Raw genomic sequence first — 18562 nt, forward strand, 5'->3', positions numbered from 1 at the left:
ATTACAAATTATGATTATAGATCTTTATTATCAGAAGATAAGTTTTTGCATATTGCATTCACTCCGTTTTTATATTCGCATCCATGCACAGACTCATGGTGGCTAACCTCCTGCTACTATAACGTGTCTGTGTACACTATAAAAGAGGGATAGTAAGTATGATAATGAAAATAACTGCCAGCGTTTAGTCATCCCCATTATTTGCAAGGATAGCCACCACATAAAAGCATATTGTAAAGGGTCTGCAAACCACCACCGACAGCCCGATTTAACTTTCCCTTTACACGTTATCTCCACATATAGGATAGAAAAATGATCCCTATGCAGTTTTATTCCTCCTGGATCGGCTCTGAAACTCATTTGGGGAGCAAGTTAATTGGCTCATCACTTTTCTGTTTTTCTTTGATGCCTAATCGTGAATGGGGATCACGTGACAGTCGGCTCATTCAATTGATAAATGTTGATATTAACTGAGCATTTTCTGGCCAGTTCCATTGCTGCGAGTCGTGCCCTATAATCAGAGCTTCTTTAAAGAGGTAAAGTCATGTGGCAGCTGCAGGCCGGCATCTCCTCTGGGGCGCCCTAACTGAAGGGAGAAGGCTAAGCAGAGTGCAGCCTTTAACTTCTCACCGTTTAAAGAATATAACAGAAAAGTATGAAGCAGCATGTTCATACTAAAGTACAATAAAAAGGAGTTTGAACCTCACTGTTATTTCTTTTTAAGACTTTATTTAATGACTTAATAAATAAAGTAATCTCGCAAAAGGCTTTACTCAACCCTGTTAAGATACTGTGTGAGATCTTTAAATACATCCTGAACTGCAACCAGCAGAAACATTATCACTAACTTTGTTAATCGTTAGTCATTTCTGATGCAAGAATGTCAGGAAATGTGCATATTTCCTGCTTTTTACTGTTTAATATCATATTAAAGTGAATATCTTTGGATTGATAAAACAAGATATTTAAACATTGGACATTGAGAAACTAGGATGGACATTTCCACTATTGTCTGATCATTTATAGACCAAACTATTAATCGATGAATCTAGAAAATAATCGGCAGATTAATCGATAATGAAAATAATCTTTAGTTGCAGCGTTACTTTAGAATTTAACCATACTTTGGATTGGTGGTAAATCTGAAAGCATTAGGAGCAGGGAGGTGGAAGCAGGCTGTGCATGTCAATGGTAATGACCCGGCTGTAGCCTGTTGCATGCTTTGATGTGGGTAAATCAGAACTGACTGTGCTGCTGGTGCACAGGAAGAGCTGAACGATTGCTGAGGCCCAGACCAAATGTATTTCAACAAGACAAATGCAAACTAGTTCCATTACATTTGGGAGAAGGCAGATATCTCCAACACTCTAGATTGATAAATACCACTACAGGTAAGAGGAAAAATGTGTATTTTTAATTTTGGGGTGAATTGCCATCGCTCAACTATTGATAACATCATCTTTTGATATTTTATTTGTCTGGTCTGAGTCAGCAGCTCTGCAGGAAGTGCACTCTGGTGGCTGTCTGCTTTCTTGTCTGTGCCCTGAATGCTAACCGGCTCACTGGGACATCCAGACCTGTTTAACTTAACGGAAAGTAGGTGTTTGATGTGACACAGTCTGAGCGACTCTTGTTGAAGGAAATGGCCTGTAAGTTTGTGGTTAAATCCTCCGCTTGTTGACCATAACAAGGTTTTCACTTCATATGTACTGTGGTTGGTTGTAAAGTGAGTGTTGACACATGGGACTTTAACCAAAGATTGTGACGGACCCTACCTAACTCCTTTAGTCACGTGGGCCCTCAGGTTGCACCAAGTTCACAAAACCACAGTAGGAATACTATAGCACAGGCACAGCCCGGGGATATAAACTACAATCTTAGATCAGCATTCTTCCTCTGAGACTCTATAAATGTGCTAATGCTTGCTTTTTTATTGTGAGTCAGCCATAAGTAGGATTAATAGATCATCTATTAACAGCACTTTATACTGAGACCTGGTGAATATGTAACATCGTCTGTGTTTCTTCAAGTCAGTGCAGTGCTTTGGTAGAAAAGCCAGTGTGTATTTGGCCTAAAATCTCCACCTTGCTGCATCTTTTTCTATTGGCACTTTACTTCTATTGAGAACAGCAAAACTTAACAATGGAGCCTTTTTGGCTCTGGGGGCCTTGAGACGCTGTAGTCATACGTCTCACTTGTGCATGTGTATGTGTTGGAGTGTGTATTCATGAGCTTTGCGTTTTGAGAGTGTGTATGCAGGTTTCGGTTTGTGCATCCGTGTGATGCAGTGATGTCAAGGGGAAAAAGTAAACATGGTTTCCATGAGTAGCTTTTTCGCTCCGAGGTTTACTCAAAGTTTCCTAGCAGAGGTCAGGGACAAAGTGTTGTCGTTCGCTGTCAGTGATCGCCTGTAAGGGCATCGCTCAGGGAGCAGTATGGGAGTCCGGAGCCTTGCTCAAGGGCACCCTCTTCTGCTGTGGTATAATGGTTCTGTGCCACCTACTGCTTATCTCAATGAACCAACTCCTAATAATTGCACCATATATGTAATGGATGGAAATAAGCATTTATTTGCATTTTGTTTTGCAGATTTTTACAAAATTCTGTTAAAATTGGCAAAACATTTGTATGGAAACCTGGCTACGGACGTCTTCCAAAACAAAGGAGGAGGATAGAGTTTGTTCTCAGTTTAAGAGAAAGAAGCACAAGAATGTTTTAGGTCAAGCCAGTGATCAAACTAACAGCCACTTTATAAACACATCTTCCAATGGCCACATTAGTGGGTACCTATTGTGTTCTCTGCAGCAGGATTGATGGAGTTGGGGCACTCGGACTACTACATCTAACCGGTCCTCGCAGCCCCCCTCCACAGCGTGACTATAGTGTTTATAGCGCTCTTCATTTAATCGAAACTCCACTCCATTTGACATACAACCTCCTCTGGCAAGAATGTTTTAAAAACAATCACTAAAATGCTGTTTTGGGCCAAATGCAAGGGACATAAATGTTAAGTGTGCCTTCTTGATGCCCTGCGTGGCGTTCGGGTGGAAACCAGGCCAGACCCTGCCCATTGATACACTCTGTGAATCATCGCCGGGGCATGCCTGAGGGGAGACGATACAGTGACAGTGATTTGCCACTCCCTGGTGCCAGGGTACTGCCCTGGTAGTTTAAATGTGCCCTCAGCTGTTGCCCAAAGTGATGTGTGGCGCTCCGGCTGACTGGTTGACTTGCTGTTGGCCCCCTTAATACCACGCCTGGCTGCTCAAACACAAACACAAGCACACAAAAAGCCAGATACACAGATACTGATATATACACACACACATATATATGAAGCTACTAACCACACACACACACACACACACACACACACACACACACACACACACACACACACACACAATTAAAGGTGGCAAGAGACAAAAGCAACTCAATATCCCCTGTGCAGCAGTCCGGGCTCTATTTTCTTTCTGTGTCTCAAACCTAACCCCGGTCAGTCATGTGTACTCAGGAAACGGAGGTCATCGTGTCTTGCTGGGGGCAGGGAACAGATTGAAGGACTCTGAAACGATTCAGTGGCAGACTGGGAGAGAGTGAGCCGTGCAAACAGTAGCCAGCACTCCTATTCCCACCATTTCCTTCCTCTGTGTGCGGAGTACCACCCATTTGTACCATGTCCACATCGTTCTCTCTCTCTGGCTCTTGTTCTGTCCCTTAGACGTCTTGAACCTCCTAAAATAGATGCTTGTCAGGAATACAAAAATGACACATTGCCTGCTGACACGTTTCAGTAGTTTTAGTAGTTCAGCTCGCTCTCAAGCTCGTATTGCTTTGTACATTTGGCTGATGTTTACAGAACAATAGTTTGTTTTGTCCCTTGGATCTGCATCCATCTTTTCATCATGGAATCTGTGGATCACTGTCCAGACACATGCTGGAGCTGGCAAATAAAGTGATATTTCTGATCTGATAATTGTCGGGACACTGATGATGGTACAAAGTGTACCGATCATCGAAGCAGAGAGCAGCTGGGGATGAGTTGCACTTGTTTACTGAACGGCTCTCTTTCCACCAGCTTGGACACATCGTGACTGCTGCTGTTATATTGTTATGTTGTTTTCTTTCTTTTTTTGTGCTATGTCCAGCCTTTTCATGTCAATTATAGTAATTCAGTAAACAAAACGTGTGAGAATCATAAACTTTTGTTTTGCCACGGTTTATTTTCTGCAATAATCCAATGGAAGTATCCCGTTGGCGGGGAAACCAGGGCGATGCTAACTTCAAGGTTGGCCTCCCAAAATACGTCATCCCCGCAGCACTATAAAGATAATTTCACATAGCAAATGTTTAAATCCCTACTCCAACTCAAAGATAGGGTTGCTTAACATGTTGCATGAAGTCAATTCATTGTACATTTGAAGGCTTTGATTTGGCTTTATCACTTCAATGATCTCACACACCAGCAATGTTAACTGTGCCATGCACGTTCTTATGAGACATCTGGACCAGATGTGGCTCTCTTAAAAACAAAACAAACCTATCTCTAATTTTGGTTATTCCAAAAGTTGGATTCTCTGGGGAAAGATATCTTTTTTAACATAACAAACTACGAACTACACTTTGGTACAGGGGAAAAAGTCCAATTATGTAGTATAGCAAGTGTGTCACTCCTGATTGTACATAATGACACTAAATAAACTCCATTTAGGTCAAACTTTCCCTGAGTTTCAGGCTGCGATGCAGTAATTAATTCTGTACTGATGCATGTGACCCAGAATATCACATTTGGGGGTTAGCATTAACGATTAGCAGTAATGAAGGGAGTCAGCTGGACGCCCCATCTCACATTGTTCTCTTGAACTTGAACAGTGAATGTCAATATCAGACTGTCATTAAATCTGTTGCTGCCCCGAGCAATGACGTTACATGTCTGTTGTGAAAGTTTCAACTCTGGTCGTTAGTTTTACTGTATATTTTACAGTTATTGGTAATAAATGATACACAGAGATTGGCCGGCTAACTTCATCACCATAAACATTCCAACCAGGAGGACCGAAAGCAGATTCCCCTGACCTTTGACCCTTTGTCCCATCCCTCGTGTGCCTTAGCCTGACTTCCCTTGATGCATTGCACACTTTCATCCTGTTTTTCTCCTTGTTTTTCTTCTTCTTCTACCCCTCTTCTTCTTTTTTTTTGTTTTTTTTACATAAGCATGCCAAACCACAAAGCGGGGCCCGGAAAATTGGATTACCACAGTAACAGCATTTTTCAAATTCTCTCTTCATATGGCCGTTTGGGAGCAAAACAGAGACACTATCACCTCAAGTCGGCCGGCTCCCTGATAACAGCGCTCCGCAGATAATGCCGGCCAGGCATGCTTTGCATTACGGATGGCTGGCCTTATTGATTGAGGCTATCCTATCCATGTTGCTCTCCAAACTATAAGCTCAGTCTGAACACACAGATAACATGGAACTGCCTGAGCAGAGCAGTATAAAATGGGATGAAGAGTATCGGCTGGCACAGCGGTGGGGCAAGTCATGAAAGGAGACAGTGGGGTCTTTTTGTCTTGAATTGCTGCCCATTCTCTCTTTCTCTTTCTCTCACGCTTACTCGCTCTCACTCCCTCCCTCCCTCCCTCCCTCCCTATCGCTTCTTTGAAACACAACCGCCGTACTCATCCCTAGGATCCTTCTGCAAGGATTAATCAGTTTTCCATTCCTGGAGAGATTATTCAAATACTGTTACATCTACAGCCAGCAGCACTCCCTCCCTCCTTCCCAGGCAGCAGCACAGCCCTGACTGAGGGGAAAGTCCTCTTCTTAGTCTCCGTTTTCCTCTATCGCTTTACTTTTGTCCTGTGTGTCCTCCTCTGTGTATTTACACTATTCCACCATTGTTGAGCATTGTCCACTGAGCACGTTGCTGATATTGCATGTGAGAGTCTTTGAGAGAGTTGTTTCTGTGTACATGAACACAGAGAGCATATAAATGGTCCTTGTGTAATTCTTTGTGTAAGTCCTCATTAGTGCTGGTAGGAGAACAGCCAGGGATCCTCATGGCACCAGACTATAGGAGCTGTGACAGCTCCAGCAGGGTTCAGATCCTGCTTTCCTGCTCTAAAGCCTTTCTCCCCGCCCCCTGCCCCCTGCCCCCCTCCCCCACCCTCTCCCAATACCCCTCTGTTTTCTCCTGTAAAAGTTTCAAAAATCAAATTTAAAAACAGCAAGTATTGTTTTATTTGTTGATGCTGTAAGAGCTGGCTCCTGGACGTGTTGTTGTCTTCTGACATGATTTAAAATCTGTGATTACACCTGCAACCTTTAGCTTTCAGTAAGAAGTACCTTTGATTTCTGGCTTATTTTGTTTGGTCAATCCCAATAGGTATATTTATGTTATGCTGTTTGAAAAACAACAATAAAGATCAGAAAAGACCTCCAACTAATGATTACTTTCATTGTCGATTAATCTGATTATTTTCTTAAAGTAAAGAAACCAAATATATTTAAGAAGCTGGAAATCAACAAGTTTTTACTTTTTCTTAAAGATTTACTCAAACTGACCAATCAACAAAAGCAAGAAGTCAATTGTTCAAGAGGCAGATAAATAAATCCAAACACAGTAACTTCATTAAATCAGAATGCAGAGCAGACATGACACCTTGCATGTTGCACTAAGAGTTCTCAGGGTACTGCTTTGGCATTTGCTATTTCTTTGTAGATGTACAAACGGCAACATTTTGAAGTCACCTTATTTATATTTAGCTGTATTTGTCTGCTTCACTTTAAAGGTAACACCGGTGCCATGAAAGTCTGCCAAATACTTCAGAGTTTATGATCTTAGAGAAGCGTGTTTTACCTGCTTGAGGTCATGAGGGTTGCATTGATTAAAAAAGAAAAAAAAAGAAATCCAGTTTAAAAACAACTTTTGAAGACGTACGGTTGATGTGAAGAACATTGAGCTTATTTTTAATGAGTCTGGAATAAATACAAACCTAAGGGAAAAGAATTCCTTTTTAACGCTTCTCCCTCCATCTTCACTTACTACATACTATTTATTTGACGTCCCTTATTATCTTAACTTCCTATTCACCTCTCCTTGTCTGAACTTTCTGCTCCTTCTTTGTCTCTCACATGTCCTCCCTCCTTGCCTTCTTCTCTCTGGCTCATGGCCAAACCAAGGGGCTAAACCCACCTCACATGACTCACATCCACCCACCTACCCCGGCGCTCTGAAGCAGGCGACTTTCCCCCTCACTGCACCCTCTGCCAGGCCTCCATCCCTATCACTGCTCACCTTCCTGCCAACACCACACACACAAACACACACACATGTGTACAATAGAGGTACCTAATGCTCGTGGCACTGCTGGTGATGCAGATAGCAGACACAGACTCCATGTTTGACATGGAATAATGAGCATGTGTTTGACCTACCAGCCTGCTTTTACAGTTTAATCCCTGGTTGTCGCTGTTAACACAGAACTCCCTCTGCAAATTTAGTTCAGTGCACTTCCACACTACATAAATATAGTGTTAATACTTTATATTTTCACTTGATCAGTTTATTAAAAGGTTTCGTTGCAGTTTTTCCACTTGAAATCAACACAAGGGTTTACATTTATTACATTTTTAATGTATTTAATTTAATTATTTCCTTTTAAACATCAAAAGCGTGAGGTTTTTAAATGAAACTGAATGTCAGCCATATTTTATGATGTCATCACCCTAAAAATTGGGAGAAAAATTGATTTAGTTTGTTATTGTGGTTATATAAATGTAATTCATAGTGCTGCTGGACCGCCCCGTTAACGCAGGTTAATACAGGTCTGTCTCTGTGTGCAGGAGAGCAAACTGTTTAACGCAGTGAAAATGTTGTTTTTGTAGTTAAACGCCAACAAATATCAACTAAAGCAGAATATTTCAGGAGATTAAAATGTGTTGTGCATTTGGAACTGATTACATCTCTTTATTCAATAAATGTGGACTTTTGGAGGAATTGTAAATGTTTGTATTACACTGTCCTTCCTCTACAAATAGTATGAAACTCATAAGCTTAGAGTAATCTTCTCTTTATCTGCAACTGTGCACAAATACAGGGTCCAAACATAATAAATGGACATCTATACAAGGCCAGTGTGTCAGTTTGAAAGGCGGTAAAAAGGGGTAGAAATGACGAATAACGTAGGATTAGGAACATTAACATCTTGTTGGGGGTATTTATATCACTTTCCTGCAAATGCTTACTCATGTTGTACACTCATGCTGCAGGTGCATATGCTTGGCTGAGCACAAACATTCATGCACATATTTACAGAACTGCAGCAAGCGTACGCTCCCTTTCCCACGCACATGACTGTATGTGCTTTCACTTACATTCCTTAAACTCTGCAGAACGCCGGAGAGAAGGTGTGTGGGTTGTAAGCTGGCAGTAACATAAGTGTTAAGTGATTTAGAAGGTGAGTTTAGTAACGTGCTGTGAGAAGAGGCATAACAACTTTGGGGCATTAATGCACCGACAACATCCCGCAGGACGAAACAAACCCTCCCCCCCCCCAACCTATTTTCCAGGCTAATAGTTTTCTACCTCTGTCTGTCCCAGGGATTAAATCAACAAGACCTTTTCCAAAATGAGATCTCCTGGCAGGAAATGTCCTTTGTTCTGCACTGAAGTCTGAGCGGGTGGCTACTTCATCCCAGAATGTACCATCAACTATTTAGGAGGAGAAAAGTGGAACATTTGAAAGTTATTGTGGACATGTTTGCAAACAGTTGCTTATATGTTTGTGTCCACCTGGTGATTCTATGTCTAGACTCTTCTTTTGCCTCTGTTTTAGTTTCCAACATCTCCTAAGGTAAATATCTGCATCTTTAACTGCTAAACACTCCTCCAGGCTCACCAGCTAGTTGCTAACTTTGTCTGGCAGCGTTTTAGTGGTGGGTCGGTAGCGTGCAGTGTGTTTATTAACTTTTTTTCTCTGCTGGAAACAAAGCTGAGACAAAAACAATGATCTGAAAGATGCTAAAACCCCTTTTAAAGCTGAGGAAAACCACAGAGTTGGTCGATAATTCTCTTTCACATACAGTTCCATTGTTTGTATAAAGATATTCATTAGTGCAGCTTTCGTGTTTACTGGTTCCAGCTTCTAGAATCTGAGGATTTACTGCGTTTCTCTTGTTTTATATCATAAATGGAATATATTTCCTCTGACATTTAATAGGGTTAATACTAATTGAGGAAATAGGCAACAGATTAACAGATGTATAATCTTTTAACTAATCTACATCTGGTAGTTATTTACAGAAATTGTGTGGTTGTAAAGCTGGGAAACTTTCTCTCAGCACCATAACACAGCTGTTTCAACTTCTGGAAAGACTATAAGAAATTGGGATGGCTTCATAAAACACTGCCTTCTGAGGAGTACAACTTCCCCGTGTGTCGCTCTGCAGTATCACAAACAAACTAGTTTTCTTAAAGATGTGTAGAAAACAAACAACCCATAAGCCCTGTTTACATACGTGCATAACATATCGGACACAAATGCTTAAGTTTGTTGCACCAAAGACGAGGTGCTCGGGAGCAGACGAGTGTGTGTTCCTGCTCTTCGCTGTGCAGCCTGTCGCTGGCACTGCAGTGAGCCCAAACATGATATGACCTAAATAAACCAGTGTGTTAGCAGAGAGTGAGGGATGAAGCAATATCTCTTCCCTCTCACCCAGTCGTCTTGTTTTCACACACTTAACTCTACTGCAGGCTACAACTTGTGTATGTGCACAGTCAAACGCATACACACACTTTTATCCACACTGGAGTCAGTTATATACCGCAACGCCTGCAGAGGTGTTACTACAGCGCAGGTGCTTTCACACATAAGCACCTGCTTTACAGCTATTTCAGCCCTTCACCGTGTGAATGGTATCTATACTAATATTTTAAACGGTTTCATTCCTCATTTAGTCCAGAAAGCCTATAAAAAGAGTGAAATCTGCACTTTTGAGAGAGTTACCTGCTTTTCTACATGTGTGACCATCTCTGAGGCTTTTAACAGGTGCACTACCTGAAGAAGAATACTGTTGTTCCTAATGTTTACTACAGTAATTCTGCTGTTCTCTGCTACTAGCCTGGAAAAGTCCTGTTATAGCCTCTCAAATGTTATTGTGTTAATATCCCCCCCACGGTATCGAAAAGTGGTTTTGAATATCAATATTTTTTGGCATTGTATCGGAGTAAGGAATTCCAATATGGCACCACTAGTCTCCACCTGCAGTACGGCTCAGGGGTCATGATTGTCTTTTTTTATGATGGAAAATGGGAAACAAAACTACAGCCCAAATATCTACTTGAATTTGGCTTTAAGGTGGATTTTGCTCCTCATTTGAGCGTCATTTAGAAGTCGTACTTAGTTCATAAAATGTCTTAATAAATAAGCTTTGGCTTGTGTCTTTTAGCAGTGCAGAAATATGAAACTGCACCATGCAGATTCAGGCTCCTTGCTCCACTCCAGGTTGCCCTTTTGGTGACAGTAGAAAGTTTGTTTGTGTTTTGGTGACCGGGTCAGGGCTGAAATCTTCAGTGTGTGCTGCCCACAGAGCCGCAGCCTGGCACGGAGTGATAAGAGAGGCTCACCTCAAACACACTTTCTACCCCCAGCCAGTACCGGCTCACAGGACAGGTTTCCTTATGCAAACAGACAGCTGTGTGTGTGTGTGTGTGTGTGTGTGTGTGTGTGTGTGTGTGTGTGTGTGTGTGTGTGTGTGTGTGTGTGTGTGTGTGTGTGTGTGTGTGTGTGTGTGTGTGTGTGTGTGTGTGTGTGTGTGTGTGTGTGTGTGTGTGTGTGTGTGTGTGTGTGTGGTTAAGTAGCTTCATATATATGTGTGTGTTTGCTGTGAGCATGTGTGTGAGTGGACGCTGCTGTGTTGCTGCTTGTTCTTGTGTTTGTGTGTGTGGACAGTCAGCTCTTCTGGATTAAAGACCTTTTAATCCCGACCGATCCTCATCAGCTCAGAAGTTAGTGAGTGCAACTTGTTAGTCGGGGAGTACGCGCTGCTCACGTGTTAAAAGTCAGCATTGCACGGCCGGGTGACTCCTGGTCCCTGGTTATGAGTTGCTTGGGGAGACGTGAGCCAGGCTTTCCATGATGGATGCAGCTCTCACTTCTAGTTTGGATCAGCAACTTTTAATTGGGTCTCTGCTTTTTTGTGCCTCTTAATCTCCTCCCAGAGCCAAGAAGACACACATGCACCGTTTAAAGTAATGCTTTTATCCTAATTAATTGTGCTGTGTTAAGATTTGAACCTGCAATAATGTGAGACCTTAACTCAACCCTTACTAGAACATATTTTTATTTTATTCCAAATTTATTTCAGTAATATAATAATCAACTTATTCCTGAATAAATGGATACAATAATTCAACACATGAATAGAATTTGTAATAATATTTATTTAGCAAGAGACAATAATAAAGAAGGTATGATAGGATGCGGTTACAGAGTCGCATTTAAAACGAAAAATAAATGCATAAATGGTTAACTAAGTATGTGATAAAAGGCGACCTTACTTTAACAAATCTTTAATCCATATAAAAAGAGAAGTGAGTGTGCAATGCTTTTTGATTGGCTGTTTGGTAGAGGGTTATCTTCAGAAGGTTAGGGGTTAGAAGCTACGGTTTATTATAACTTTTTATATTTCCATAGCTCTAGCCATCGTTGTGTTTAGATATCCATATTATATTGATGTCGTGACATGAGACTAGATATCGTCTACTGCATTACAGTAAAGTGATTTAACATTCTGAATATTAATAATATGTTATTGCTTTACCTGTTCGGTCATTATATCCACATTACTGATGATTATTTATCAAAAATCTCATTTTGTAAATATTTAACGTCAGCACTAATTGTCAATCCTACAATAACGTCACAACTCTGATCTCTATATTGTAATATTTGATTTTCTCCATATCACCCAACCCTAGTTATTGTACAGATCTGCAAACACGAGCGTTCCGATGGTCATAGAGGTGCCAGATGAGCTAGTAATGTTGCTAATAAACCCCTAAACATGTAAAGGAAAGCTACTACAAGTTAGTGCAAAGCTTGAACAGGAAGTAGGTTTGTAAAGTATAGTTGGTGTTGAGAATGGGAAGTCTGTTTAATTCTATTTTAACTAGAAGTTGGCAGCATTGTCACCAAACTCCCTGCAGAAGCCTGATTTCAGTGGTCAAGATGTTAATTAAAGGCTTTAAAACATCTAAATAGAAAATGGGGATAAAAACTGTCAATGGATTTAATGAGGATTTTAATTTAACAGTGATCTTGTAGCCCTGGTGTCACCAGCAGGTAAACACTGCACTCCGTGTCCTCTGTTCCCTTTTATTTGGGCCACCTTGACTCCTAACACTACAAAGCTTCAGCTCTATTGTTCCTCCTTGTGAGTCAGAGAGACAACGGCTTATTGTGTCGCACTGATCACAGTATTTAAAGCTTTACAGGCACTATGCAGGACGCATGAAAGTGTTGGTCTGATGGCAGCGTGACTCTGCACAATCACCAGCGTCTTATCTGTTATCAGACTCAGGAAGTTGACTCGCACTGTTTACTGCACGTGAACTGGTACATTCCCCAGATGTACAAACTTTTATTATTACTTAATATATGTGTCGCTGTTTGTGTTTCTGCTTCCAGCCAGTGCTGCATCTTCTTATTTCGCTGCTGCTGACGGCCCAATTTTCACCTTGGGATTAACAAAATGTCTCATCATTCACAGGGAGCTCAGCGATGAATAAGCTACGGCAGAGCTTCCGCCGGAAGAAAGACGTCTACGTGCCGGAGTCGAGTCGACCGCACCAGTGGCAGACGGATGAGGAGACGGTCCGCAGCGGCAAATGTAGCTTTGCAGTCAAGGTGACTCTCCCTCATACACAAACACCCCTGCATACAAAAACTCTCTCACACACACAGTGCTGACCTTACTGTGGCACACGCATACCTCTGAGAAAGGCTCCCCAAGGACGGCGCTTGTGATTAATCATAAGCATTCAGAGACTGAGCACAGCTTTTATCTAGGTTGCAAGATTATCTGCTGGAGCCTTCCAAACCTGTGGGAAGTGTGTGTGCACAATTGATTTCTGGGCCTCCCAAGAGTGGGCAGAACCACTTGAATCATCAAATGAAATATACAAAATAAAAATAAATGTTTCTTTATAGCTGGCTAATAACACATTCAGGGGCACTACAATGGAGCAGCGACTCAGTAGGCGATGCAGTATCTTTCCACACGCAGTATATATCTTCAGTGTTAAGAAAAATGGCCAAACTGGAGCTGCTGCAGTTGATGGAGTGGAGAGTTCGCTGTGTTTTGGCAACACAACCTTCCACTTTTGCAAACAGAAGTGCAACGGTACGCTTCCTCTCATCACATGGGTCCAGATGCTCGCCTCACTCTGACAAAGTGGCAAATTAAAAACCTGAGAGTCGAGAAAGAGACATAAAAGTGTACAGGTTATAGTTTTGATTGCCACGTGTGTGCTTCTTTATCCTGTTTCCTGTGAGAAAGAAACAGGAATTGAAATACAGTGTTGAGAAATTAAAGGAAGGTTAGTGCACGGGGTTAAAGACTACCTTTAGGTTTCTGTTAATAAGTTGCTGAGAGACTCCATGTGTGTCAGTTCATGGCTTCTGTGTGTACTCAGCCAGTGTGTGTGAAACGCCCTAGATTCAAGATCTCCTCTAAGCTTCCAAATGACCCCTACACACACACACACACACACACACACACACACACACACACACACACACACACACACACACACCCTCACCTCCCCCTCCCTCCCCCACCTGCACCCCATATATTTTCTCCCTTAGCTGTACTCACAATTCTAGGCGTATTGTCTTTAAAGGTATAATGTGTAACTTTCCCGTAATAAAATGTCTAAAAACGCCTCGAGCTAAGTTGTACATGTGGTGAGTTGTGCAGCCTCTCCAGGATGTCATTGGTCCACCGAACAGCATCTGAAAAAACGTGAAACCGCTTTATTCACTGTTTTAATCACCTGGTCCGTTTGTTTTGGAGAGGAGATAATTCAGCTCCTGGTAAAAATAAAAAGTCCTGAGCGATGAACACTGAAGGAATTCTTCACGGGAGAAGCTGACGGTAGTAAAGACTCCCACGATCCCACGCTACCATGGTCACCAAACTCCGTCTTCTGTTATTGTTTTGATGCCCTAGTGGCAGAAAGTTACATATTGTGGGTTGAAACAGACATATTCCCAAAGTAAGGGTTGATTAAAGTTCTGCAGATGCTGCGTAACTAACCAGTCAGGAGACAAACCACTGAAACAGGTAACCGACTGCTGCTCCGCTCATAAAACCTTCTGGTGAGCTGTCGGAAGCCCTCAGTGAATTTCAGATCAATCTCTTTGCGTTCAATGAAAATTAGCTTATTTTTCAGTGTCAGGCTTTCCTCCACGTACTTCTGCAGCCTCACACACCTCACACACTTTTCTCCCCCAGCATTTTCTTTCCTCTGCACTGGCTTTCATCGTGCCGGTGCAACCAACCATGCTACTCCTGTGTGTGTGTGTGTGTGTGTGTGTGTGTGTGTGTGTGTGTGTGTGTGTGTGTGTGTGTGTGTGAATAGTTGCAGTGAAATTATCACTGACTGCTGCACTAAAGAACCAATAGAGGGGAGGAGATGCAGAGGAGAAGAGAAACCTAAGTGGTGTGCAGGGGAAGAAGAGGGGTGGTGGAGTTGAGATGGGGGTGAAATGAGCCTTTAATGTAGTGGCTTGGGGCTTCCCCCACTACACAGAGCCTTTTGACAAACATGGTAAAAGCCCAGTTCTCCTCTCATTACCACGTCTGTGTACAATTATGCTTGTGTCGGTTGTTTTCCAGCTGAAATGGCAGCGACGGAAACATATTCACGGTTCAAGGTGATCGTCAAAGGCATAAAAATGTAGATTTTCTTTTTTTGTATGGAAATGTCCGTCTTATGAGACTGCTGGAGGCTGGAGATGGATGTGAGATTAGTTTAAATTGCTTATGTGTGTTGCTTACTAAGTAAAACAGAGAAGGAAATGCATTATGTCCTTGGTACTTTGAAACTGCAGACTTATTCATATGGAAATGAATGTGCAGGTTTGTGTGAGCTTTCTTTTGAATCTCAAACTGATTTATGGCCAATATCCTAAAACAATCCCTAGAATCCATCTGGACAACATCCAGAGGATTTACAAAGACAAAGCCGACTGCAGTTAATTGATATTGATGTACGAGAAACTCCACCTTCAGATCTGTCGGTGTTTTGTGAAGGGAAGCTCCAGCTACACATGTACTGCACAGACTTGAGACCAGCATCCATCTTCTCCTCTAACTCTGGACAAGAATGCGAAAAAGATTGTATTTGTTCAAGTTAAAACCTGAATTTTGAAACAATACAGGACTGTTCTTCTTTACTGTCGCTCCGCTGTCTTGACCCCTGGCCTCCTTATCATCGGCTGCTTCCAAAGTTTACAAAATGTGAATTTAAGTGCACATGGTTTTACCTCTGCTGGTCCTCTACAGCTGAGAAATCTACCCCGGGAGCAGGGCCCATAAAAAAACACTCTCAATAAGTTGATCGTGGTGAATTTCCATCCATCGTGAATATCTTCACGAGTGACTCGCTCCCTGTCCTGGTATAGAGGTGGGAGAAAAGGGTCAAACATAATTTAGGTAACATAAAGAACAGACAATGTTGATGCTTATTTAGTAAGTTATTATATTATTTAATAATGCAGAGGGGCTAGGGTTGGGTATTGTTAGATCCTTATTTCACAGAAAAGTAATTAATATTGTTTTACATTCACAAGTTAGTTCTGATTTGAGATGTTGCAATTTCCCCTGGTCTCCCCTACTGTGACACTGAAACCTGCTGAAGTGACACAGACAGAAAATAAATCACTTAATTCAAATAATCTTTCAGACGAGCGACAAACTGACTCTGTCCGAGGCTGTCGCAGTCCCAGGATGTGAGCACAGCACGCCGTGTGAAGACAGACGGGCGTGTTTACTTCATGGAGCGCAACGTACGCGTTGAAACTCTACTGGGTGGAGAATGATGACTGGTGTTATGAGCTGCGGTCCATGGGACACTGTCTCTGACTCACAATTCTTACTAATCTTCCCATAGTGCCGAGACGAAACTGATGAACTGATGAGCAGAACCAAACTCTTCTTTTATTGGTACCTGGCATTTTGGATTCGGTTCTTACTTAGAACCCATTTTCCGTTCCCAACCCTACAGGGGGCCATATGATTCATGATTACCTTATTTAAGGAGTGTCCTATCTGTGATGCATTTGTTTCCTAAAGGCCCTGTCACACACATCCGTATGACAGAAACGTATGCCGGCGCATACGAAATATCGGCAATACGTTGATATAAATTAAGCGTAAGTTGTGATCGTTTGAAGGACGCAGACGACACGCCGAACACGCCAGACACACGGCCCCGTCACACAGCTCCGTACGGCACAAACATGCCGACGTATATGAAAAGTAGCTCAAAATGTGTCAGAGTCCAAATACGTCCAACTTTTCCACAGCGGTGTTGTAGCTGACGTATACATAACGAATACTTAACGAATTATTATACGCATGTCAAACATTGATAGCGTATCACTTACTTATTTAAAACGTATCGGAGAGTCTGGACAACGCAGCTGGAAAAGTGCCATCTGGTTCACGTCATGCTGATGCTGGAGAACGGCTAACATGCTGAACGCTAGCTGTACGTAGAAACACGTTTAATAAGTTACTCCGTCGTCAGGCATAATCTTAACATCGGGTAGGAATAGGTTATCCACTCGTTATCAATACATTGGCTGTAGGGTTCACGTCAGCCGACGTAGCCGATATCTAACGTACCTCTAACGTAGTCACGTAGGTATTCACGTACTATATTTACGTAGGTAAGTATTCACGTAGGTATTTACGTAGGTAAGTATTCACGTATGTCTAACGTAACGTAATGTCTGCATATCTTATGAAGCACACATCGGGTACGTCCGGTAATTTTGATCATGCTCAAAACATCAGCGTTCAACAACGCACCCCAGCGTAACACCGCCTGCTCTTAACGAACACTACTTATACCTTACATCAACGTACACCAGCGTGTTGCCGATATTTTGTATACACCATATGTTTGTAAGATTAAGTGATTCCAGTCTGATTTTAGTGCCGTTTTAAGCATATTTTGATGATGATCGGGAAAATATCGTTAATCGCAATTATTTTTGCCAGGATAATCGTGACATGTTCATCCCTGCGGTCAGTGCTTATCTCGTCCTGTCTTCCTGATTATTGGCAGTGTTACCTCTGCAGCTGGGTAATCAAACCCCAAGGGCAGGAAATGTAAATACAATATCTCATCTTGTTTTCTCATCAAACAAACACAAACAGTGCCGAGGCAGTGACGGCGCAATAATACAAATATCATGACGTATAAACTGAATCTAATCCTAGCCCACAGTGGGATTAGTGCCAAGTGGAACTAATCCTGGAGAGGGCCCACAAACAAAACTGGATTTCAGAAACAAATTGCCCTACATATGTACAACACACTGTTCGTTCACTTTTGTGATATTTAAAAGTTGTTTTGCTTGAGTGCATCTGTTGAATGTGAATGTTTCCTCTGGATTGTTGATGCCAGCTAAAAACAGGAAGCTACCGTGAAGCATCTGTTGTGTCACTTCAATCCTCGCCCGCGTTTACTCATCCCACCTCAGCCCCGTCTCCTGGCTGATCCTCTATTAGTGACGCTGCTGCTTTCAGTGTCCCCCCAGCTGCCTCCCTGCATCAGCATTGTCCTTGGCACACATACATCTGTGCACATCTATGTGTGTACACATGTGCATCCTAATACGCCGACAGTGTGACTCACCGCTGTGGCGTCACACTCTCAAAATAGCAAGGCCGGAGGAGGAGGGGGGCAGACGGGGCTGACGGGTCAGCGTCACTGTGTGTATCTTTAAGGAAAGGGTTAGGACTTCCTCCCCGGCTCTGCTCTCACAATGGCTTCTGGGGCGGTCGGGGTTGGACTCTGGAGTGACACACAGCAGGGTGTAATGCTGCTTCAGGTCGTGGACGAGGGAGGTTTGAGCTGCAGCCTTTTCTGCTCATTCAGTTGCAGTGAAACACACTCGAATGGGATTTCCAAGCTCGGTGGGAGCTCAGGTTAGGGTTGGTCCAACCAACGACCAGTGATTCACGATGTATTCACTACGTTCCACACGCTTTTGTTAGTGTAATAAACGAGCGCAAAGCAGCATCAGCAAACTGTTTTAACTGAATATTTTATGGTCTAGCTCAACAAAAAAAACCTAGAATCTGTCAGCACATTAGGGTATTTGATAACCGATACGACTTCATCTTCCCTTCACCCGTCTCCTCTGCTGTGCGGAGAGGCTCGGCCCCGCCCCTTGCTGAAACAGGAGAGCGGAGAATACTGATGATCGTGTGGCGCTCATAACCACCGCTGCAGAATGAAAACAGGGGAAACACTTGACGCA

The 18562-nt window shown here is 42.5% G+C and overlaps 1 protein-coding gene across 1 annotated transcript in view; it reads left to right on the plus strand.

Annotated features, from left to right (window-relative positions):
- numb (NUMB endocytic adaptor protein) overlaps positions 1–18562 on the plus strand; it is a 48243-nt gene that overhangs the window by 11939 nt on the left and 17742 nt on the right. The window contains 1 exon segment of the mRNA XM_029460436.1: positions 12774–12910. Within this exon segment, the coding sequence (XP_029316296.1) occupies positions 12785–12910 (126 nt within the window). The 5' untranslated portion in view covers positions 12774–12784.

Source organism: Cottoperca gobio, chromosome 22 (genome assembly GCF_900634415.1).
Source record: "Cottoperca gobio chromosome 22, fCotGob3.1, whole genome shotgun sequence".
In the NCBI taxonomy this organism is placed as follows: Eukaryota; Metazoa; Chordata; class Actinopteri; order Perciformes; family Bovichtidae; genus Cottoperca; species Cottoperca gobio.